Source organism: Panulirus ornatus, chromosome 50 (assembly GCF_036320965.1).
Source record: "Panulirus ornatus isolate Po-2019 chromosome 50, ASM3632096v1, whole genome shotgun sequence".
NCBI classification, from domain to species: domain Eukaryota; kingdom Metazoa; phylum Arthropoda; class Malacostraca; order Decapoda; family Palinuridae; genus Panulirus; species Panulirus ornatus.
In genome coordinates, this window is record NC_092273.1 from 456,953 (window position 1) to 482,679 (window position 25,727).

Here is a 25,727-nt window from a genome sequence, read left to right on the forward strand (position 1 = left end):
TTCTTTTATACATCTCCCACTCAATTGCATTTTTTCCCTGTAAAAATCGTCCAAATGCCTCTCTCTTCTCTTTCACTAATACTCTTACTTCTTCATCCCACCACTCACTACCCTTTCTAATCAACCCACCTCCCACTCTTCTCATGCCACAAGCATCTTTTGCGCAATCCATCACTGATTCCCTAAATACATCCCATTCCTCCCCCACTCCCCTTACTTCCATTGTTCTCACCTTTTTCCATTCTGTACTCAGTCTCTCCTAGTACTTCCTCACACAAGTCTCCTTCCCAAGCTCACTTACTCTCACCACCCTCTTCACCCCAACATTCACTCTTCTTTTCTGAAAACCCATACAAATCTTCACCTTAGCCTCCACAAGATAATGATCAGACATCCCTCCAGTTGCACCTCTCAGCACATTAACATCCAAAAGTCTCTCTTTCGTGCGCCTGTCAATTAACACGTAATCCAATAACGCTCTCTGGCCATGTGTGGTAATAAAAAGAGTGTGGTTGAGAGAGCAGCAGAAGGTGTCTTGAAATGGTCTGGACATATGGAGAGAATGAGTGTGGAAAGATTGACAGAGGATATATGTGTCAGAGGTGGAGGGAACAAGGAGAAGCGGAAGACCAAATTGGAGGTGGAAGGATGGAGTGAAAAGGGTTTTGAGCAATCAGGCCTTGAACATGCAGGAGGGTGAGAGGTGTGCAAGGAATAGAGTCAGTTGGAATGATGTGGTATACCAGGGGTCAACATGCTGTCAGTGGACTGAACCAGGGCATGTGAAGCATCTGGAGTAAACCATGGAAAGGTGTTTGGGGTCTGGGTGTAGATAGGGAGCTGTGGTTCCAGTGCATTACACATGACAGCTAGAGACTGAGTGTGAATGAATGTGGTCTTTTTGTATGTTTTCCTGGTGCTACCTCACTGATGTAGGGGGTGGCGATGCAATTTCCTTTCGGATGGGTTGCGCTGGGAATGGATGAAGGTAAGCAAGTATGAATATGTACATGCATTTATATATATATTTGGCTATATGTATATGTGTATATGTTGATATGTATATATAGTTTTCTTTCTAATTATTTATTATACTTAACCACCATCTCCCGCTTTAGTGAGGTAGCGCAAGGAAACAGACAAGGAATTGCCCAACCTTCTCACATACACATGTATATTGGAAAGGATCACAATTTTGCGCGTGATCAAGATATTCCTATGAGTCCATGGGGAAAATGAAACACGAAAAGTTCCCAAGTGCACTTTCGTGTAATAATCACATCATCAGGGGAGACACAAGAGAGAAATATAACAGTCAGTTGATATACATCGAAGAGACGAAGCTTGGACGTATATCAACTGACTGTTATATTTCTCTCTTGTGTCTCCCCTGATGATGTGATTATTACACGAAAGTGCACTTGGGAACTTTTCGTGTTTCATTTTCCCCGTGGACTCATAGGAACACATGTATATTTTTTATATATTTATTTTGCTTTGTCGCTGTCTCCCGCGTTTGCGAGGTAGCGCAAGGAAACAGACGAAAGAAATGGCCCAACCCACCCCCATACACAATGTATATACATACACGTCCACACATGCAAATATACATACCTATACATCTCAATGTACACATATATATACACACACAGACACATACATATATACCCATGCACACAATTCACACTGTCTGCCCCTATTCATTCCCATCGCCACCTCGCCACACATGGAATACCATCCCCCTCCCCCCTGGTGTGTGCGAGGTAGCACTAGGAAAAGACAACAAAGGCCCCATTCGTTCACACTCAGTCTCTAGCTGTCATGCAATAATGCCCGAAACCACAGCTCCCTTTCCACATCCAGGCCCCATACAACTTTCCATGGTTTACCCCAGACGCTTCACATGCCCTGATTCAATCCACTGACAGCACGTCGACCCCGGTATACCACATCGATCCAATTCACTCTATTCCTTGCCCGCCTTTCACCCTCCTGCATGTTCAGGCCCCGATCACACAAAATCTTTTTCACTCCATCTTTCCACCTCCAATTTGATCTCCCACTTCTCCTCGTTCCCTCCACCTCTGACACATATATCCTCTTGGTCAATCTTTCCTCACTCATTCTCTCCATGTGCCCAAACCATTTCAAAACACCCTCTTCTGCTCTCTCAACCACTCTCTTTTTATTTCCACACATCTCTCTTACCCTTACATTACTTACTAGATCAAACCACCTCACACCACATATTGTCCTCAAACATCTCATTTCCAGCACATCCACCCTCCTGCGCACAACTCTATCCATAGCCCATTCCTCGCAACCATACAACATTGTTGGAACCACTATTCCTTCAAACATACCCATTTTTGCTTTCCGAGATAATGTTCTCGACTTCCACACATTCTTCAAGGCTCCCAGGATTTTCGCCCCCTCCCCCACCCTATGATTCACTTCTGCTTCCATGGTTCCATCTGCTGCCAGATCCACTCCCAGATATCTAAAACACTTTACTTCCTCCATTTTTTCTCCATTCAAACTTACCTCCCAATTGACTTGACCCTTAACCCTACTGTACCTAATAATCTTGCTCTTATTCACATTTACTCTTAACTTTCCTCTTTCACACACTTTATCAAACTCAGTCACCAGCTTCTGCAGTTTCTCACATGAATCAGCCACCAGCGCTGTATCATTAGCGAACAACAACTGACTCACTTCCCAAGCTCTCTCATCCCCAACAGACTTCATACTTGCCCCTCTTTCCAAAACTCTTGCGTTCACCTCCCTAACAACCCCATCCATAAACAAATTAAACAACCATGGAGACATCACACACCCCTGCCGCAAACCTACATTCACTGAGAACCAATCACTTTCCTCTCTTCCTACACGTACACATGCCTTACATCCTCGATAAAAACTTTTCACTGCTTCTAACAACTTGCCTCCCACACCATATATTCTTAGTACCTTTCACAGAGCATCTCTATCAACTCTATCATATGCCTTCTCCAGATCCATAAATGCTACATACAAATCCATTTGTATATACACATGTATATACATAAATATCCACACATGCACATATGCATACATGTTGGAAAGGATCACAATTTTGCGCATGATCAAGTCTATTCCTTTGAGTCCATGGGGAAAATGAAACTTGATAAGTTCCCAAGTGCTTTTTCGTGTAATAATCATATCATCAGGGGAGACACGAGAGAAATATAACAGTCAGTTGATATACAACGAAGAGAGGTAGCTAGGATGCCTTATGGTAAACATGCGATTTTTACCATATGGCATCCTAACAACGTCTCTTTATTGTATATCAACTGACTTATATTTCTCTCTTGTGTCTCCCCTAATGATGTGATTATTACATGAAAGTGCACTTGGGAACTTACCGTGTTTCATTTTACCTGTGGACTCATAGGAATATACATTTCAACATATACATACATATACATACACAGACATATACATATATATACACATGTACATATCCATACTTGCTGCCTTCATCCATTTCCATCACCACCTCGCCACACACGAAATAGCATCCCCCCACCCCCAAGCGAGGCAGCTTCAGGAACAGACAAAAAAGGCCACATTCGTTCACACTCAGTCTCTACCTGTCATGTGTAATGCACCCAAACCACAGCTCCCTTTCCACATCCAGGCCCCACAAAACTTTCCATGGTTTACCCCAGATGCTTCACATTCCCTGGTTCAGTCCATTGACAGCACGTCCACCCCCGGTACACCACATCATTCCAGTTCACTCTATTCCTTGCACGCCTTTCACCCTCCTTTATGTTCAGGTCCCGATCACTCAAAATCTTTTTCTTTCCACCCTTCCACCTCCAATTTGGTCTCCCGCTTCTCCATCTTCCTTCCACCTCTGACACAATTATCCTCTGTCAATCTTTCCTCACTCTCTCTCCTTGTGTCCAGACCATTTCAACACACCCTCTTCTGCTCTCTCAACCACACTCTCTTCATTACCACACATCTCTCTTACCCTTTCATTACTTACTCGATTGTCCGCAAACATTTCATTTCCAACACATCCACCCTCCTTTGCACATCCACCGTCCTCCAACACATCCACCCTCCTCTATAGCCCATACCTTGCAACCAATATAACATTGTTGGAAGCACTATTCCTTCAACTATTCCTTCAAACATACCCATTTTTGTTCTCCAAGATAACGTTCTCGCCTTCCACACATTCTTCAATGCTCCCAGAACCTTCGCTCCCTCCCCCATTGTGTGACTCACTTCCGCTTCCATGGTTCCATCCGCTGCTAAGTCCACTCCCAGATATCTAAAACACTTCACTTCCTCCAGTTTTTCTCCATTCAAACTTACCTCCCAATTAACTTGTCACTCAACCCTACTGAACCTAATAACCTTGCTCTTATTCACATTTACTCTCAACTTTCTTCTCTCACACTTACTACCAAACTCAGTCACCAACTTCTGAAGGTTTCTCACCTGAATCAGCCACCAGCGCTGTATCATCAGCAAACAACAACAGACTCACTTCCCAAGCCCTCTCATCCAGAACAGACTGCATACTTGCCCCTCTCTCCAAAACTCTTGCATTCACTTTCCTAACCACCCCATCCATAGACAAACTGAACACTCATGGAGACATCACACACCCTTGCTGCAAACTGACTTTCACTGGGAACCAGGCACTTTCCTCTTTTCCTACTCATACACATGCCTTACATACTTTGTAAAAACTTTTCGCTGCTTCTAGCAATAGTTTATGTATATGGGTATACGTTGGCGTGTATGTATATGTATATGTATATGTATTAGCATGTATGTATATGTGTGTGTATGTGAGTGGATAGGTCTTTCTTCTTCTGTTTCCTGGCGCAGCCTCACTGGTGTGGGAAACGGCAATCAGGTATGATAGTAATGATAATGTTAAAAGGTGTGAGAGTGAGTGGTAAACAGTGCAAGGGATCATTATCAGTGAATCACTTATTATTTTTTACAAGTAATTCAGTTGATCCTGCTAGAGAAATGACTTGAAACCATATTCATTGGAGGTGTGTCCTTTAAGAGATTGAAAGAATGAGTGAAGTTGCAGCAGTCACTTGGATAACATCATAGAAAGTAAATTGATCATTAGGAATTGGTTCTGGATATACATTTTGAATGATTTTTTGTTTTTGTTTAGTGTTTGCTGAAAAGAAGTTTCTTTTTGTTTTCTTTGTATTGTATTGATACTTTATACTTAACGATTTGTGCACTTCATTCACCTCATGTCATTGGAAGAGGATGTAAAATATGTCATTCTTGTGAGACTGAGTGTGTTTTTAGATCTATGTAAGTGGAGAGTATCCTTGGTTTTGTAGTATAGCATGAAGTTTCTGCTTATTATCTTTAACTGGTTATGTCATGAGCTTTTGCTTTACTTATGTTTAGATATTACAGGTATACTGCTTTGGCAGTTTTGATTATGTAGCATTTCAACAAGCTCAGCTGTGATAACACGCAACCCAAATTAACTCATTAGTCTTTTTCAGTATCAGGAGTGGAACGTCTACGCCCAGATTACATCATAATTCTTGAACAGACAGTCTCCAGCAGGTTTTTGGTCTTTACAAATTGTTGAATGTAAAGTTAAGGGTTAAATGAGGTTCATTAAACTTAACTTTGTGTAAATGGCTTGTAAAGATTGAAGGAATATCCTGTTATGGTAAAAATAAATTAAAGAATTAAGGAAAGTTAACTTTGGTACTATCATACAGGTAATTACTCAGCCTATAGATATGGAGACCATCGAAGCGAAGATCAAGGGGGATAGGTATGCTAGCGAGGAAGAGCTCATCACAGACTTCAAACTCATGTTCAGCAACTGCCAGAAGTACAACGAAGAAGGTTCAGTCATATATACTGATGCAACAATATTGGAAAGGGTGAGATTTGATTTTTGAGATTCTTGACTTCAAAACACCTGAATCTTATTCCTCACTTTTTTCATGAATGAGGTTTTCTTATTAAGATTGCCAGAAGAGTGAATCATATATACTTATACTGTTGGTAACATTTTGAAAAGGGTAAGAGTAATTGCATATCTCTGAACTGATCATATTTTTAGCATCTTAGTTCCTCATTGCTCAACAAAGCTTAAGGGTAAAGGAGAACAGTGGTTTATTGAATGTCATAGTAGTCAGGAGTTAGTGTGAGGGCAAGAGATAAGGAAGGGGTGGCACTGTTGCTGAAGAAGGAGTTGTGGGAATGTGTTATAAAGTGTAAGTGAGCTCCATGCTGATGTGGGTAAAAATGAGTCAAAAGTAAAAGTGAAAGTAAGTGAGCATTGAAAAGAGATATATGTGTATAGTGGCAAAAGGTAAGAGTAAACAAGACTAGGGGAGTTGGTGAGGAATGGGAGGTATTTAGGGAAGCAATGCTGGCATGTGCAAGAGAAGCATATGGCATGCATATGGTGGGAGCTGGACAGGTTGGAGTAGGTAATGAGTGGTGGGATAATGAAGTGAAGTTGCAAGTGGAAAAAGAAAAGATGGGTATATGGGTGGTATTCAGAGAGAAGGAGTGCAGATGATTAGGAGATGTATAGGAGAAAGCAGCATGAGGTCAAGAGGAAGGTGGATGTATTGAAAATGAGGGCAAGTGAGAGTCATCATGAGTGAGTATCAGCAGACATTTGGGAGAATAAGATGTTTAGGAAGCTTGTTAATAGTGTGCAAAAAACAAGGAACAAATAGGAACATTAGTGATGAAGTGAGGAGATTGAGTATTTTGAAGGCCTTGGAAACAGATTGAGTGAGTATTTTGAAGATCTTGGAAACATTACATCATGGAAATAGCTGAGTCTGCCTCAAAGAAACTGGGGTCCTGTTTAGATGTCAAAATTCCTTTTCATCTGAACAGCTACTCTGCTTATGCAAGGGATTGAGTTGTCTTTGTATGGAGTACTGCTCACACATCTGGGGTGGTTCTCGCACTTCATCCTTACTTGACATAGTTGTGCTACTCTGCGTTGTTGGTTTATTTTCTCTTTTCTTTAGGTATTGCTTTGGTTTGCTCCTGAAGAGCTGGCTGCTTGCATGCTTTCACCACAAGCTAGACCATGCGGTACTCAGCAATCTGCTGCATCACATAATTATTGTATGGCTGTTGGCAACTCAAGGGTGGGCTGCTTTGATGACTGTTTTCTTTCCCTACACCTTGAAGGTTTGAAACTCTTTACCTTCTCATGTCTTTCCCTATAACTATGTTGTGGCCCATTTTAAAAGAGAGGTTGTTCACTTCCAAATTTTGTAAATACTTTCCCTTGTCCCTTCTGTTTTCCTTTCATAATCATCTCTGTATTTTGATTAACTCCTGGCTTTGGTGTGGGCTTCTGTCCATGACTGGAGCTTCCAACATAAAAGAAAAAAAAAAGGAAATGTCCTGAATGATAGAGTGGCAGATGTAGGGTATTTGGGTTTAGGTGGTGTATGAAGTGAGAGGATTATGGAAAGTGGTTTGGTAAAGAGAGAAGATATGAAGGCGTTGTGTAAGATGAAATGTGGGAAGGCGGCTGAAGTGGATGGTCTTAGTTTCTAGAATTTTCATGTGTGGATTATCTCACAAACTTCTACTGAAGGTTTGGAGTACACTAAACACAACATTTTCATAACATTTGCCTTCCTACGTATAGACAGTACCATTTGGTCTGGAAATGATTTCAGACTTTCTTTAAAGAGTGTGATACCTTGGAAGTTACAGAAGCCTTGTGTTTAAAGTTCATCTCTTGCTAGTTTCATGACAAAATCTTGGCTGGTAATACTGGTGCATATAAGGTGCCCTTCAAGAACCCATATTCTTTTAGGCTTTGGCATTAATTTGACAAGCTCCATCTGGGATTAACTTTTTTTTAGACATTCTGTTTGAAGAAACAGGTTGTTCACTGCTTCAACCTAAGTGGAAACTTTCTGAAGTCTTTAACTTTTTACAGTTTATGATTTTCTTGGAATCAAGCTCTTCAGTGTCTTATGGAAATTCTTTTTATGGCCCAGAGATCTGAAAGGAGAGAGAATTACATACTATGTTCTGACTCAAGAATTTTCACATTTTTGTTGGCAAACTCATATGGGTCAAGAGGAACCCATGCCTTAGTTTTTCGGCTAAGGATGAAATCATTAGATTTAGAAATATTCCCATTATCATTCTCTCTTGGGAGATTTTATCATGAGAGCATCTTTCCTTTTGGACTAAACCAGAGATTAATGAGGATCATTTATTTGTATAAAAGAAAGAGACAGGAGGTCAAGAGAAAGGTGCAAGAGGTGAAAAAAAGGGCAAATGAGAGTTGGGGTGAGAGAGTATCATTAAATTTTAGGGAGAATAAAAAGATGTTCTGGAAGGAGGTAAATAAACTGCGTAAGACAAGGGAGCAAATGGGAACTTCAGTGAAGGGTGCAAATGGGGAGGTGATAACAAGTAGTGGTGATGTGAGAAGGAGATGGAGTGAGTATTTTGAAGGTTTGTTGAATGTTTTTGATGATAGAGTGGCAGATATAGGATGTTTTGGTCGAGGTGGTGTGCAAAGTGAGAGGGTTGGGGAAAATGATTTGGTAAACAGAGAAGAGGTAGTGAAAGCTTTGCGGAAGATGAAAACCGGCAAGGCAGCAGGTTTGGATGGTATTGCAGTGGAATTTATTAAAAAAGGGGGTGACTGTATTGTTGACTGGTTGGTAAGGTTATTTAATGTATGTATGACTCATGGTGAGGTGCCTGAGGATTGGCGGAATGCGTGCATAGTGCCATTGTACAAAGGCAAAGGGGATAAGAGTGAGTGCTCAAATTACAGAGTTATAAGTTTGTTGAGTATTCCTGGTAAAGTATATGGGAGGGTATTGATTGAGAGGGTGAAGGCATGTACAGAGCATCAGATTGGGGAAGAGCAGTGTGGTTTCAGAAGTGGTAGAGGATGTGTGGATCAGGTGTTTGCTTTGAAGAATGTATGTGAGAAATACTTAGAAAAGCAAATGGATTTGTATGTAGCATTTATGGATCTGGAGAAGGCATATGATAGAGTTGATAGAGATGCTCTGTGGAAGGTATTAAGAATATATGGTGTGGGAGGAAAGTTGTTAGAAGCAGTGAAAAGTTTTTATCGAGGATGTAAGGCATGTGTACGTGTAGGAAGAGAGGAAAGTGATTGGTTCTCAGTGAATGTAGGTTTGCGGCAGGGGTGTGTGATGTCTCCATGGTTGTTTAATTTATTTATGGATGGGGTTGTTAGGGAGGTAAATGCAAGAGTTTTGGAAAGAGGGGCAAGTATGAAGTCTGTTGGGGATGAGAGAGCTTGGGAAGTGAGTCAGTTGTTGTTCGCTGATGATACAGCGCTGGTGGCTGATTCATGTGAGAAACTGCAGAAGCTGGTGACTGAGTTTGGTAAAGTGTGTGGAAGAAGAAAGTTAAGAGTAAATGTGAATAAGAGCAAGGTTATTAGGTACAGTAGGGTTGAGGGTCAAGTCAATTGGGAGGTGAGTTTGAATGGAGAAAAACTGGAGGAAGTGAAGTGTTTTAGATATCTGGGAGTGGATCTGGCAGTGGATGGAACCATGGAAGCGGAAGTGGATCATAGGGTGGGGGAGGGGGCCAAAATCCTGGGGGCCTTGAAGAATGTGTGGAAGTCGAGAACATTATCTCGGAAAGCAAAAATGGGTATGTTTGAAGGAATAGTGGTTCCAACAATGTTGTATGGTTGCGAGGCGTGGGCTATGGATAGAGTTGTGCGCAGGAGGATGGATGTGCTGGAAATGAGATGTTTGAGGACAATGTGTGGTGTGAGGTGGTTTGATCGAGTGAGTAACGTAAGGGTAAGAGAGATGTGTGGAAATAAAAAGAGCGTGGTTGAGAGAGCAGAAGAGGGTGTTTTGAAGTGGTTTGGGCACATGGAGAGAATGAGTGAGGAAAGATTGACCAAGAGGATATATGTGTCGGAGGTGGAGGGAACGAGGAGAAGAGGGAGACCAAATTGGAGGTGGAAAGATGGAGTGAAAAAGATTTTGTGTGATCGGGGCCTGAACATGCAGGAGGGTGAAAGGAGGGCAAGGAATAGAGTGAATTGGAGCGATGTGGTATACTGGGGTTGACGTGCTGTCAGTGGATTGAATCAAGGCATGTGAAGCGTCTGGGGTAAACCATGGAAAGCTGTGTAGGTGTGTATATTTGCGTGTGTGGACGTATGTATATACATGTGTATGGGGGTGGGTTGGGCCATTTCTTTCGTCTGTTTTCTTGCGCTACCTCGCAAACGCGGGAGACAGCGACAAAGTATAATAAAAAAAAAAAAATATTATTTGTACATCCTTGAAACCCCCTTTTGGCAAGATATATCTATACATGGATCAAGAAAGCTGTCTTTTTGGTTCAATCTGGGCTTAACGTTAGAGCACAAGACATAAGGAACGTTACCTCTACTTTATCCTTCCTCAGAAACCTTTCTTTTGAAAAATATAGGGACTTAGCACTCTTCTTCCATTCTTCCACCTTTGTCAAAAGATACCTTATTTCTTACATGGTGGCTCTAAGGATTCCTCCTCTTAGAGAGTCAGATTCCATTATGCTTCAGATTCATCCATGAAGGTATTTATTTTTTGCACATTTGATGAAATATTGAAATCTTTTTTACTTACCCAACTTCATTTGCATATGCTCTCATTGTTTGTGGAGCAAACCTCAGAGGAGAGAAGTGTAAGTTTTGAAGGTTAAAGCAAATTTTTCCCACTCCCCTTTTTTTTCCTGCCCTGTCTTCCTTTTTTTTTTTTTTTAAAGTTTTTCTTTGTACCTTTTTATGACTGCCTTGTTTTAACACAGTGATCTGTGAATTGTGACCCCTGAATGGACAAGCAGTTGGGTTATTGATGTTGACCTGATGGTATTTGGCAGTTGGCTGAGAGCAAACCCATTAGTTAAGCAAATGGCGCTGGTGATCTAAAGATCAGCTGGAAAAGGTGAGCAAGTAATTAATATCCTCATTAGAATTGTAGGCATGATCCTGGCCTTGATAATCCCAAGGAATACAGTACCTCATTGCTTGTGAGACACCACTTTGGAAAGTAAAGTATTTTCAACCTTCAAAACCTACAATTTGAGTATGTAACCTCAGGACTTCATCTGTGGGGCTCCTGCAGTTCTATGGTTGTGCTATATCCATTGGTAGGGAAATGATAGACTCCTTTAGTGCCGGAAGGTTCTCAGTGAGAGTGCACTTCATTTTGTCCAGTGACAATGATACAACCTCAGTGTAGGTGACCTTTCACCTGCAACATAACCTCATGCAGGCAGAGTTCAGTGATGCCTTCATAGCTCACTATACTGCATTATTATTATTATTATTATTATATCAGTGAGAAGCTGCACTTGTCTTAAGGTTTAAATTATGCTGATGCAGTAATTTGGAAGCTGCACAAGTCAGTTTTGTTATGATAACCATTCTACTAATTGTGTCTGGTAGCAGCCATGCCCAAGCTAGAGACCAGTAACAGTTGCCTCCAAAGAAGCACTTCTGCTTGGCTGCATTCATGGATGATTCCCAATGCAGAAGTGGCTCTTCAGAAGTTTAGCTATACCTCACTGAAAAGTGTTTATTGAACAAAACACTGATGAGTGCTTGTTTGACAGTGTTAATCTACTTCACTTTTGGAATGACAATTCCCACAGGATTCCAGATTAGTGTTTGTTTTACGGTGCTAATCTACTGGCCATCTGGAAGGATAGTTCCCACAGGATTCCAGATTAGTGTTTGTGTGACAGTATTAATCTAATTGTCTTTTATTAGTAGAGTTCCCACATAATTCTTGGTAAGTGTTTGTTCAACACTGCTGATCTGCTTGCCTTTTGGAAGAACAGTTCCCATAGGAATCCTGGTAAGTATTTTTTCAACGGTGTTGATCTACTTGCCTTTTGGAAGGACAGTTCCCACTGAATTCCTGATCTTGCAAGACTTTTTCAAGAATGATTAGTGTTTCACAAGCTCCTTTGGAAAGGATTTTTAGCAGTGTTGGCTGACTGTGCGGGAATGACATTTCGCAGCTTTGAAACGATGATATACATCCAGAGCAGAAGACATCTCATATACGCACACACAAAAAAAGGAAAAACTCAATAGGTGTTGCTAGAATATCATAATATGCCTTTTTATACAAGTTTGTGTTATTTGATAATAGTTGGAATAAACATTTGTTTCCCCTTTCTTAAAGGGGAAGCAGAAGAAGGAGTCATGCTGGGAGTGCTCATCCTCCTCGAAGGCTCAGACTGGGGTGTCTAATTGTGTGTGGATGTAACCAAGATGAGAAAAAAGGAGAGATATGTAGTATGTTTGAGGAAAGGAACCTGGATGTTTTGGCTCTGGGTGCAATGAAGCTGCAAGGGTAAAGGGGAAGAGTGATTTGGGAATGTCTTGGGAGTAAAGTCAGGGGTTGGTGAGAGGACAAGAGCAAAGGAAGGCATAGCACTCCTCCTAAAGCAGGAGTTGTGGTAGTATGTGATAGAGTGTAAGAAAGTAAACTTTAGATTGATATGGGTTAAAATTGAAAGTGGATGGAGAGATGTTGGTGGTTATTGGTGCCTGTGCACCTGGTCATGAGAAGAAAGATCATGAGAGGCAAGTGTTTTGGGAGCAGCTGAGTAAGTGTGTTAGCAGCTTTGATGCACAAGACTGGGTTATAGTGATGGTTGATTTTAATGCAGTTGAGGGTATGATTGGTGTGCATGGGGTGTTCAGTGTTGTAAATGGAAACGGTGAAGAGCTTGTGAATTTGTGTGCTGAAAAAGGACTGGTGATAGGGAATACCTGGTTAAAAAAGAGAGATATACGTAAGTATACATATGTAAGTAAGAGAGATGGCCAGAGGTTGTTATTGGATTACGTGTTAAGTGAGAAGTGGGTAAAAGAGAGACTTTTGGATGTTAATGTGCTGAGAGGGCAGCTGGAGGGATGTCTAATCACTATCTTGTGGAGGCAAAGGTGAAGATTTGTAGAGGTTTTCAGAAGAGAAGAGAGAATGTTGGGGAGAAAAGAGTGGTGAGAGTAAGTGAGCTTGGAAAGGAGACTTGTGTGAAGAAGTACCAAGAGAGATTGAATTTAGAATGGCAAATGGTGAGAACAAATGACATAAGGGAAGTAGGGGAGGAATGGGATATATGTAGGGAAGCAGTGATAGCTTGCACCAAAGATGCATGTGGCATGAGAAAGGTGGGAGGTGAGCAGATTAGAAAGGGTAGTGAGTGGTGGGATGAAGAAGTAAGATTGTTAGTGAAAGAGAAGAGAGAGCCGTTTGGATGAGTTTTGCAAGGGAGTAGTGCAAATGATTGGGAGAAATATAAAAGAAAGAGGTATAAGGTCAAGAGAAAGGTGCAAGAGGTGAGAAAGAGGGCAAATGAGAGTTGGGGTGAGAAAGTATCATTAAATTTTAGGGAGAATAAAAAGATGTTTTGGAAGGAGGTGAATAAAGTGCATAAGACAAGAAAACAAATGGGAACACCGGTGAAGGGGGCAAATGGGTAGGTAATAACAAGTAGTGATGAAGTGAGGAGATGGAGTGAGTGTTTTGAAGGTTTGTTGAATGTGTTTGATATTAGAATGGCAGGTATAGGGTGTTATGGTTGGGTTGGTTGGTGTGTGAAGTGAGAGGGTCAGGGAGAATGGTTTAGTGAAGAGAGAAGAGGTAGTGAAAGCTTTGTGGAAGATGAAAGCTAGCAAGGTGGCAGGTTTGGATGGTATTGCAGTGGAATTTATTAAAAAGAGGGTGACTGTGTTGTTGATTGGTTGGTAAGGATATTCAGTGTTTGTATGGATCATGGTGAAGTGCCTGAGGATTGGTGGAATGCATGCATAGTGCCATTGTACAAAGTCAAAGGGGATAAATGTGAGTGTTCAAATTTCAGAGGTATAAGTTTGTTGAGTATTCCTTGGAAATAATTGGGAGGGTATTGATTGAGAGGGTAAAGGCATGTGCAGAGCATCAGACTCGGGAAGAGCAGTGTGGTTTCAGAAGTGGTAGAGGATGTGTGGATCAGGTGTTTGCTTTGAAGAATGTGTGTGAGAAATACTTAGAAAAACAGATGTATTTGTATGTAGCATTTATGGATCTGGAGAAGGCATAGGATAGGGTTGATGAGATGCTTTGTGGAAGGTTTTAAGGGTATATGGTATGGGAGGTAAGTTGCTAGAAGCAGTGAAAAGTCTTTTTAGAGGATGTAAGGCATGTGTACAAGTAAGATGAGAGGAAAGTGATTGGTTCCCAGTGAATGTCGATTTGCGGCAGGGGTGCATGATGTCTCCATGGTTGTTTAATTTGTTTATGGATGGGGTTGTTAGGGAGGTGAATACAAGAGTTTTGGAGAGAGGGGCAAGTATGCAGTCTGTTGTGGATGAGAGGGCTTAGGAAGTGAGTCAGTTGTAGTTTGTTGATGATACAGCGCTGGTGGCTGATTCGGGTGAAAAACTGCAGAAGTTGGTGACTGAGTTTGGTAAAATGTGTGAAAGAAGAAAGCTGAGTGTACATGTGAATAAGAGCAAGGTTATTAGGTACTGTAGGGTTGAGGGACAAGTTAATTGAGAGGTAAGTTTGAATGGAGAAAAACTGGAGGAAGTGAAGTGTTTTAGATATCTGGGAGTGGACTTAGCAGCAGATGGAACTATGGAAATGGAATTGATTCACAGGTTGGGGGAGGGGGCGAAGGTTCTGGGAGCATTGAAGAATATGTGGAAGGCGAGAATGTTATCTCGGAGAGCAAAAATGGGTATGTTTGAAGGAATAGTGATTCCAACAAGGTTATATGGTTGCGAGGCATGGGCTATAGATATGGTTGTGTGGAGGAGGGTGGATGTATTGGTAATGAGATCTTTAAGGACAATATGTGGTGTGAGGTGGTTTGATCCAGTAAGTAATGAAAGGGTAAGAGAGATGTGTGGTAATAAAAAGAGTGTGGTTGAGAGAGCATAAAAGGGTGTATTGAAATGGTTTGGTCTCACGGAAAGAATAAGTGAGGAAAGATTGACAAAGAGGATATATGTGTAGGAGGTGGAGGGAATAGGGAGAAGTAGGAGACCAAATTGGAGGTGGAGGGATGGAATGAAAAAGATTTTGAGCAATCGGGGCCTGAACATACAGGAGGGTGAAATGTTTGCAAGGAATAGAGTGAATTGAAATGATGTGGTATACTGGGGTGGACGTGTTGTCAATGGATTCAACCAGGGTATGTGAAGCATCTGGGGTAAACCATGGAAAGTTTTGTGAGGCCTGGATGTGGAAAGGGAGCTATTGTGGTTACAGTGCATTTCACATGATAGCTAGAGATTGAGTGTGAACAAATGTGGCCTTTTTTGTCTTTTCCTAGTGCTACTGTGCACACACGCGGGTGGAAGGGGATGCCATTTCATGTGTGGAGGGGTCTCGATGGGAATGGATGAAGGCAGCAAGTATTAATATGTACATGTTTATATATGTATATGTCTGTGTATGTATATGTATGTATACGTTGAAATGTATAGGTATGTATATGTGCATGTGTGGACATTTATATATATACATATTTATATATAAGGGTTGATACAGATGCTCTGTGGAAGGTATTAAGAATATATGGTGAGGGTGGCAAGTTGTTAGAAGCAGTGAAAAGTTTTTATCGAGGATGTAAGGCATGTGTACGTGTAGGAAGAGAGGAAAGTGATTGGTTCTCAGTGAATGTAGGTTTGCGGCAGGGGTGTGTGATGTCTCCATGGTTGTTTAATTTGTTTATGGATGAGGTTGTTAGGGAGGTGAATGCTAGAGTTTTGGAAAGAGGGACAAAAATGAAGTCTGTTGTGGATGAGAGAGCTTGGGAAGTGAGTCAGTTGTTGTTCGCTGATGATACAGCACTGGTGTCTGATTCATGTGAGAAACTGCAGAAGCTGGTGACTGAGTATGGTAAAGTGTGTGAAAGAAGAAAGTTAAGAGTAAATGTGAATAAGAGCAAGGTTATTAGGTACAGTAGGGTTAAGGGTCAAGTCAGTTGGGAGGTAAGTTTGAATGGAGAAAAACTGGAGGAAGTAAAGTGTTTTAGATATCTGGGAGTGGATCTGGCAGCGGATGGAACCATGGAAGCGGAAGTGAATCATAGGGTGGGGGAGGGGGCGAAAATCCTGGGAGCCTTGAAGAATGTGTGGAAGTCGAGAACATTATCTCGGAAAGCAAAACTGGGTATGTTTGAAGGAATAGTGGTTCCAACAATGTTGTATGGTTGTGAGGCGTGGGCTATGGATAGAGTTGTGCGCAGGAGGGTGGATGTGCTGGAAATGAGATGTTTGATTTGAGGACAATGTGTGGTGTGGGGTGGTTTGATCGAGTAAGTAATGTAAGGGTAAGAGAGATGTGTGGAAATAAAAAGAGCATGGTTGAGAGAGCAGAAGAGGGTGTTTTGAAATGGTTTGGGCACATGGAGAGAATGAGTGAGGAAAGATTGACCAAGAGGATATATGTGTCGGAGGTGGAGGGAACGAGGAGAAGTGGGAGACCAAATTGGAAGTGGAAAGATGGAGTGAAGGTGATTTTGAGTGATCGGGGCCTGAACATGCAGGAGGGTGAAAGGCGGGCAAGGAATAGAGTGAATTGGATCGATGTGGTATACCAGGGTTGACGTGCTGTCAGTGGATTGAATCAGGGCATGTGAAGCGTCTGGGGTAAACCATGGAAAGCTGTGTGGGGCCTGGATGTGGAAAGGGAGCTGTGGTTTCGGGCATTATTGCATGACAGCTAGAGACTGAGTGTGAACGAATGAGGCCTTTGTTGTCTTTTCCTAGCGCTACCCTGCACACATGAGGGGTGAGGGGGATGGTATTCCATTTGTGGCGAGGTGGCGATGGGAATGAATAAAGGCAGACAGTGTGAATTGTGTACATGGGTATATATGTATGTGTCTGTGTGTGTATATATATGTGTACATTGAGATGTATAGATATGTATATTTGCGTGTGTGGACATGTGTGTATATACATGTGTATGGGGGTGGGTTGGGCCATTTCTTTTGTCTGTTTCCTTGCGCTACCTCGCAAATGCGGGAGACAGCGACAAAGCAAAATAAAGAAAAAAAAAATAAAATAATATATAAGGGGAGTGGGGGAGGAATGGAATGTATTTAGGGAATCATTGATGGATTGGGCAAAAGATGCTTGTGGCATGAGAAGCGTGGGAGGTGGGTTGATTAGAAAGGGTATTGAGTGGTGGGATGAAGAAGTGAGATTATTAGTGAAAGAGAAGAGAGAGGCATTTGGACGATTTTTGCAGGGAAAAATGCAATTGAGTGGGAGATGTATAAAAGAAAGAGACAGGAGGTCAAGAGAAAGGTGCAAGAGGTGAAAAAGAGGGCAAATGAGAGTTGGGGTGAGAGAGTATCATTAAATTTTAGGGAGAATAAAAAGATGTTCTGGAAGGAGGTAAATAAAGTGCGTAAGACAAGGGAGCAAATGGGAACTTCAGTGAAGGGCGCTAATGGGGAGGTGATAACAAGTAGTGGTGATGTGAGAAGGAGATGGAGTGAGTATTTTGAAGGTTTGTTGAATGTGTTTGATGATAGAGTGGCAGATATAGGGTGTCTTGGTCGAGGTGGTGTGCAAAGTGAGAGGGTTGGGGAAAATGATTTGGTAAACAGAGAAGAGGTAGTAAAAGCTTTGCGGAAGATGAAAGCCGGCAAGGCAGCAGGTTTGGATGGTATTGCAGTGGAATCTATTAAAAAAGGGGGTGACTGTATTGTTGACTGGTTGGTAAGGTTATTTAATGTATGTATGACTCATGGTGAGGTGCCTGAGGATTGGCGGAATGCGTGCATAGTGCCATTGTACAAAGGCAAAGGGGATAAGAGTGAGTGCTCAAATTACAGAGGTATAAGTTTGTTGAGTATTCCTGGCAAATTATATGGGAGGGTATTGATTGATAGGGTGAAGGCATGTACAGAGCATCAGATTTGGGAAGAGCAGTGTGGTTTCAGAAGTGGTAGAGGATGTGTGGATCAGGTGTTTGCTTTGAAGAATGTATGTGAGAAATACTTAGAAAAGCAAATGGATTTGTATGTAGCATTTACGGATCTGGAGAAGGCATATGATAGAGTTGATAGAGATGGTTGTGGAAGGTATTAAGAATATATGGTGTGGGTGGCAAGTTGTTAGAAGCAGTGAAAAGTTTTTATCGAGGATGTAAGGCATGTGTACGTGTAGGAAGAGAGGAAAGTGATTGGTTCTCAGTGAATGTAGGTTTGCGGCAGGGGTGTGTGATGTCTCCATGGTTGTTTAATTTGTTTATGGATGGGGTTGTTAGGGAGGTGAATGCAAGAGTTTGGAAAGAGGGGCAAGAATGAAGTCTGTTGTGGATGAGAGAGCTTGGGAAGTGAGTCAGTTGTTGTTCGCTGATGATACAGTGCTGGTGGCTGATTCATGTGAGAAACTGCTGAAGCTGGTGACTGAGTTTGGTAAAGTGTGTGAAAGAAGAAAGTTAAGAGTAAATGTGAATAAGAGCAAGGTTATTGGGTACAGTAGGGTTGAGGGTCAAGTCAATTGGGAGGTAAGTTTGAATGGAGAAAAACTGGAGGAAGTAAAGTGTTTTAGATATCTGGGAGTGGATCTGGCAGCGGATGGAACCATGGAAGCGGAAGTGAATCATAGAGTGGGGGAGGGGGCGAAAATCCTGGGAGCCTTGAAGAATGTGTGGAAGTCGAGAACATTATCTTGGAAAGCAAAAATGGGTATGTTTGAAGGAATAGTGGTTCCAACAATGTTGTATGGTTGCGAGGCATGGGCTATGGATAGAGTTGTGTGCAGGAGAGTGGATGTGCTGGAAATGAGATGTTTGAGGACAATGTGTGGTGTGAGGTGGTTTGATCGAGTAAGTAACGTAAGGGTAAGAGAGATATGTGGAAATAAAAAGAGCGTGGTTGAGAGAGCAGAAGAGGGTGTTTTGAAATGGTTTGAGCACATGGAGAGAATGAGTGAGGAAAGATTGACCAAGAGGATATATGTGTCAGAGGTGGAGGGAACGAGGAGAAGTGGGAGACCAAATTGGAGGTGGAAAGATGGAGTGAAGGTGATTTTGTGTGATCGTGGCCTGAACATGCAGGAGGGTGAAAGGCGGGCAAGGAATAGAGTGAATTGGATCGATGTGGTATACCAGGGTTGACGTGCTGTCAGTGGATTGAATCAGGGCATGTGAAGCGTCTGGGGTAAACCATGGAAAGCTGTGTGGGGCCTGGATGTGGAAAGGGAGCTGTGGTTTCGGGCATTATTGCATGACAGCTGGAGACTGAGTGTGAACGAATGAGGCCTTTGTTGTCTTTTCCTAGTGCTACCCTGCACACATGAGGGGGGAGGGGGATGGTATTCCATGTGTGGCGAGGTGGCGATGGGAATGAATAAAGGCAGACAGTGTGAATTGTGTGCATGGGTATATATGTATGTGTCTGTGTGTGTATATATATGTGTACATTGAGATGTATAGATATGTATATTTGCGTGTGTGGACGTGTGTGTATATACATGTGTATGGGGGTGGGTTGGGCCATTTCTTTTGTCTGTTTCCTTGCGCTACCTCGCAAACGCGGGAGACAGCGACAAAGCAAAATGAATAATGAATAGATAAATATATTTCTATGAGTCCACTGGGAAAATGAAACACGATAAGTTCCCAAGTGTACTTTTGTGTAATAATCACACCATCAGGGGAGACACAAGAGAGAAATATAAGTCAGTTGATATACATCGAAGAGACGAAGCTAGGACGCCATTTGGTAAACATGTGATTGGACAATGACATGTTTACCAAATGGTGTTCTAGCTTCGTCTCTTCGATGTATATCAATTGACTTATATTTCTCTCTTCTGTCTCCCCTGATGATGTGATTATTACATGAAAGTGCACTTAGGAACTTATCGTGTTTCATTTTCCCAGTGGACTCATAGGAATATCTTGATCACGTGCAAAATTGTGATCCTTTTCATACTTATGTATGTGGGTGGGTTGGGCCATTCTTTTGTCTGTTTCCTTGCGCTACCTCGCTAACACGGGAGACAGTGACAAAGTAATATAAAAAAAGACCAAGTGTACATGTATGTATATGTGCATGTATGTATGTATATATGTATATGGGTGGTTTTGCCATTCTTTGTCTGTTTCCTTATACTACCTCACCGATGCGGGAAACAGTGGTTAAGTATAATTGTATATATGTTATATAGAAATAGATGAATTATCATGATCAGTTTTTGGAAATAATGTTCCTACAGTTCTTTAATGCATTGTTCCTTTTGTTATAGGTGCTGAATGAGAAGATACGGGAACTTAACCAAGGAGACGGTAACATGGTGAAAGGGAAGGTTTACAAACGCAGCAAGCTCACTTCATATGTAAGCAATAGCAGAAATATTAGGACTCTTTACAATTGTGTACGTGATTACCGAGACTCCGATGGACGACAGTTGTCTGAAGTCTTCCTTAAGCTACCTTCTAAGGCCCTATATCCAGATTACTATGAGGTGAGAAAATAATCTGATCATAATTAGGTAGAATGGTGATGTTTTTAACGGTAGATATGTATAGATTATGCTTTGGAAAACTGCTGTCTCAGGTAGATGTAATGTATAGATTATTGAAATGCTTTACAGTATGCCTCTTTTGAGAACAGCGAAAAAGTTTGTGATACCACACACATGATTGATTTATGAAGTTCTGCCTAAAGCCTCTGTATGTGATATTTTTTGCTACTCAGAAAGTGAATGTGAAATACTACTCAAGAAAAACAGATATAGGAAAAGAATAATTATCTGGCAACTGCTGAGCTTAGGAAGTGCCAGATATGGCAGCATTTTGGTTATCTATGTACTTGTGTATATATCTGATGCCTGTTTTAGTTGGAACTACCTCAAAATGGTGGCCATGGCAACAGTCTCCATAACTAAAGAACTCCAGAGCCTCTTCTTAGCCTTTAGTGCCTCACCCTTAACAGGCTAGTGGCAGAGGGCAAGACAAATGCAGTGTTAGCAGAGGCTCCTACCTAATTAGTACATATGTTTGATAAGAAATATCCAACTGTCGGTTTTGTAGGCAACGTCCCCCTCTTGTTATAAAAGAAAAAAATCAAGAAAAGTATTAATATCTGTTTGAGCCTTCCAATCCAGCACTCTGGTGGATATATTGATTCCCAAGTCTTTGTTGGATATATTGATTCCCAAGTCTTTGTTGGATGACTTGAGAGGGAGAAAGAATATATGTGCATATTCATTATACCTATGTATACATACATGTAAACATGACAGCTAGAGGATGGATGTAAGTGGATGTAGCCTTTCTTCATGTTTTCCTGGGAATACCTTGCTAATGCAGGAAATGTTGATCAAGTGTCGGGGAGAAAGACGCATAGATAATCCATGCATGTAACATGAAAGTCCTTTGCTTTGAGTGGTTACAAAGTAGAAATGTTCCTCCTCCATCTTATTACCAAAATTATGAGTGTTAGGTTGTCATCAATAAAAAAGTTTGGTGTAGTGATGGGATCTTGTCTTATGGTAGGACAAGGTCACCTTGTATCCCTTAGTTATTGTTAGGGAATATGTTTATAAACTGAATTTCCTTCATTATCATGTCATGGCTAGCATACCAATGATTGGTTCAGATCCTGTATCATGTATTGCTTATGTCTTGTGGATTTAAGGGTTAGAATTACTCCCTGACAGTCGAGAAAACTTGATTTATCTTCTAAGTTTTACATTTGATTTGGTTTTGCTCCTGGGACTTAGCTACTTCTAGCCATGAATGTTTGTCTGTTATTGTTATCTACTTCAGCATTTTTTTTTTTTTAGCAGTTTTGGGTGATTTTTCCTGGTTTGTTTTTTGTCCCTTTTTTTATAAAAGAAATACAAAGGTTGCCTGCTAACTGATTTATTAGGAGTTAGATTACTGCAGGAACCTCACACCTTTGTCTAGGGAGAAGTCTGAATGACTTTTTTTTATGAACTGTTGTTTCCTTTCATAACTTAGCTTCCAGACCATCATCTCCCTTACCAAAGGATCTTGGCATTTGTCTTGGTTAAGCTTCTGTTGTAGCTTAGCCCAAAGTGTCTAGTATTAACACTTCTGAGGGTCATAGTGAAGTTGATGTTCCTCATGTGAAGGGTTGATTATGGCAGCTGCATGCTACTTCACCCTTTTAAATGCTTCTTCAGCCCTAAGAGGTTCTTATTGAGATGGAGGTGATTTTTGGCTCTTATTTCTGCTAGCACACTTTTTAAACAACTTCTTCTATCTAAGTTTACCTTGTTAAGGCAGGACAGATCTTTTTTAGTGACCATCATATGAAACATGAGCAAAGTAGATTAGAATTTCCCATTTTTTTCATCGATGAACCAACAGTGGATTCTGGTCCTTGGGCTTAGTGCTTCAGTTACCTCACCTTTTGAGGATGATCCAGGATCTCCCCTCATCTTGACAATGACCAAGCAGCTAAAGCCTGCTCCAGTCTGTGTAAAGGGCAACCTTGTTCCTTTACCATCTTATGGGCTTCCTCCAGACAGGTTCTCCTCTGTCCATGGAAAAGGAGGCAGTTTTGTAGCTTTTACCAGAGTTTTAGAAAAGAAATCTGTTGGACTCTGTGGAGCTCATTAATCATTGTAAACCTGTTTAGGATCCCACCTTACACCTGCAAGGCTGTGCTGATATTTCTTTTTCCTCTTTTTTTCTTTCATAGGAAATTTCAGCTTCCCTTCCTGTGGACCAAGAGCCCCTGCCATATCCAAGCAGCCCACATGTCCCTTCCGTACTATTTAGGTTAGAGGGCTTTGACTGTGACTTAAAGGCTTCATATAACATAACATGGTAGCTTCAGTAGAATTATATTGAAGAGACCAGTTTGTTTTAGAGAAAAGTCGGAATTTACAATTTCCGTGATTTGTGATCAGTCTTGGCTCTTGTTTCATGGAGACTACTTATTGCCTATTAGTTCTTTGTAGGACATTTGTTTACAAGGAATTTAGTTTTAGTTTTGAGATTAACCTTCTTCCTGGAATATAAATGTATTATTATTCTGTCTATTCCTCACACAGATCAGACAGCTAGTCTTAATTCCTTTTAAATGTGTCTCTAGCACCATCCTCAGGAAGGGACAAAGATTTTGCTTTGGCCTCCTGGACTGCTCTTTCCTTTTTGGAGTTTTTTTTGTAGTTAATCCTTGTTTCAAAGCCATAAGGACTTATAATTTCTCCCCAAAACAAAAGTTAGACTTTACCTTTTGCATTTTGAACTGTTTGTAAATGAGAATGCTTAATCTTTGTTAGACTTTGTCCAGAATGGATCCATGTGTGAAGGAGGGATGGAATTTTCCCTTTGTGAATTAGATAGCATTTCCCCAGATCTTGACATTGACATGTGACCAACCTGTTTTTTCATTTATTCTCCTTTCTTCATAGCATTCTAAAAAGTCTTCCCTAACTCTTTGCAGATATCTCATTTCTTGTGAATCCTGTCCATTCTAGAGAGAGCATTTGATTTACTAGAGCCCACTGGGAAAGCTCTGAGTTATGACTTCAAACAGGTTTCAGTTCCATACAGAGACTTTTATGCAATTCTTATACCCAGCAACGGTGCAGACAACATGCTGTGGCTTTTATCGATAAGGTAGAGCATACAGCTTTCACTCTTTTCTGTAACTTCCTTTTTCCCATTGAGATTACTCTCAAGAGTCTTAAAGCTAAATCTTTTAGTACTGTCATTATGATTTTTAATGTTCTTTCCCTTGTTTCTTCAAAGAAAATTGCACGGAGGAGACAGCGAGTTTGGGCATCGCTCACTTTCTGATATGAAAAACAGATTTCAAGTAGTAGTTGGTTGGCAGCCAATGACCAGGGAGGTATACCTGCCTAGGTATCAGGAGGGTTAGTGACATCTGCTGAGTGAGCCAACTCTCTATTGGTTGTAAGTTGCTCTCCTCTGACCCAGGTAGCTGTTTTTTCTCTCTGACTCACTAACATGTGGACTATTGGCATTCTGTCCACAAACATGCAGTCTCTTCATGTCATGTGTAACACTTGACAACATTTAACTCATGCAGCTGATTCTTTGTAACTTTAGATTTTCCTGCAGAATGGTTGTAGCAGTAGATAGAAGTAGTAGGTTGGAACATTTGGGTAGGAGCAGTAGGTATAAACATTTGGTAGAAGTAATAGATAAGAGCATTAGGTAGAAGTAGTCATTAGGATCTTTAGGTAGGAGGAGCTTCTGCAAATACTTTACTAGACTTGCCCTCTGCAAGTGGCCTGTTATGAGTTAGGCATTAAAGGTTAAGAAGTGACACTGGAGTTCTTTAGTTATGAACACTGTTGCCGTGGCCACCCCCGTGAGGGAATTCCAGTTTAAACAGGTGTCAGAGATATGGATAGATAGATAGATAGAAAAACAGATTTGACTGGAAACGAATGATTTTCCATCTGTCTTAACAATCCATACTGAAACAGAAGTTCAAGATTACCACCATACAGAGTGTATGTTTGACCTTACAGTTAAACAACTGGACATTCACCTTAAACATAAAGAATGCCTTCTGGCACATTCCAGTACATTTGAAAATGAAGATTTTGGTCATCAAATTTGGTATAGAGACCTGGCAGTTTGTGATGCCATTCAGTTTAGTTAAAGTTACTCATTTTGTTCTATTGTTATTTTGCACCTGCTTGCAAAACTGAAGCCCTCTGAATCAGTAGGTTTGGCTTACTTGGACAAGTTTTAGTTTTTGATGAATTTAGCTCCAAGAAGGAATGTTCCTGGTAACAGCTTCTAGTCCTAAACACCTTTCAAGAACTTGGTTTTAACCTCAATCTGCTCAAGTCCTACTTAGTTCCCAGCCTGAAATTTACTTGAATAGTAGATTGGAATGTTCAGACTGCCTTTCTGTTTCCCTGTAGACAAGGCTTGGTAAAATGAAAGTGCTGCATTTTCCTTAAAATCCCAAACTTTGGTATCTCAGTGCCAACTAGAGCTACTTCAGGGGAGATTTAATTTTGCATCCGTGTGCAATAACATGGTGAGGCTACAGACAAAAAGGTTATGTTTTGGGTTTACAAAGTCTTGCCTGCAGCAGATAGAGGTCCTCCAAGGCAATTCCTCTGGAACATCGAAAGTTTTGGTTTGATGGATCAGTTTGGAGAGCCTCTAAAGATCCATGACTTGGAGACCTCCAGCAAAATCTGTTGTGGTTTGGGATGAATACAATTAATCATTAATGGGGCTGCCATTCTTGAAAGGTTCATATAGATGCATAATGGCCTTACATAGAGGTACAGGGCTCTTGTATTGACATAAAGGAGCTGTTTGTCCCGTGGTCTTTTGTTTCCCAGAATGTCCTATCCATTGGAAAATATTGTAGCTATCTGATGTCTATTGAAAAAAGGCACTTGTAAATTACTGCCTCTTTTAGAGAAAGTGAAAAAGATTCTTTTCTTGGCTATGTCCCAAAGACATTTTTTTTTCCATGCTGCTTCTGTCCAAGGAGTATACAGCATCAGGACAGAGGCCCTCCCTAAATCAGATACACTGTCAACAGAAATGCTGTTTGGGAAGTAGGCTTTCAATTGGATTCTCTCTTTAGAAGTGGCTACACAGGTGGATCTAATTGCCACCTGTACCAGAAAATGTTGTAAGGGAAGTAGGCTTTCAATTGAATTTTTCATT

At 41.1% G+C, this 25,727-nt stretch overlaps 1 protein-coding gene across 6 annotated transcripts in view; it reads left to right on the forward strand.

The window, feature by feature from the left end:
• The window catches only part of polybromo (protein), a 471,093-nt gene that overhangs the window by 131,607 nt on the left and 313,759 nt on the right, over positions 1-25,727 (forward strand). For 4 of the 6 annotated variants that reach the window (XM_071691026.1, XM_071691024.1, XM_071691027.1 and 1 more), the window contains exons 12-13: positions 5,778-5,945; positions 20,327-20,545. In XM_071691026.1, coding sequence (XP_071547127.1) covers positions 5,778-5,945; positions 20,327-20,545 — 387 coding nt within the window. The remainder of the gene's footprint in view (positions 1-5,777; positions 5,946-20,326; positions 20,546-25,727) is intronic. The other 2 variants (XM_071691025.1, XM_071691023.1) reach the window with 1 other exon arrangement.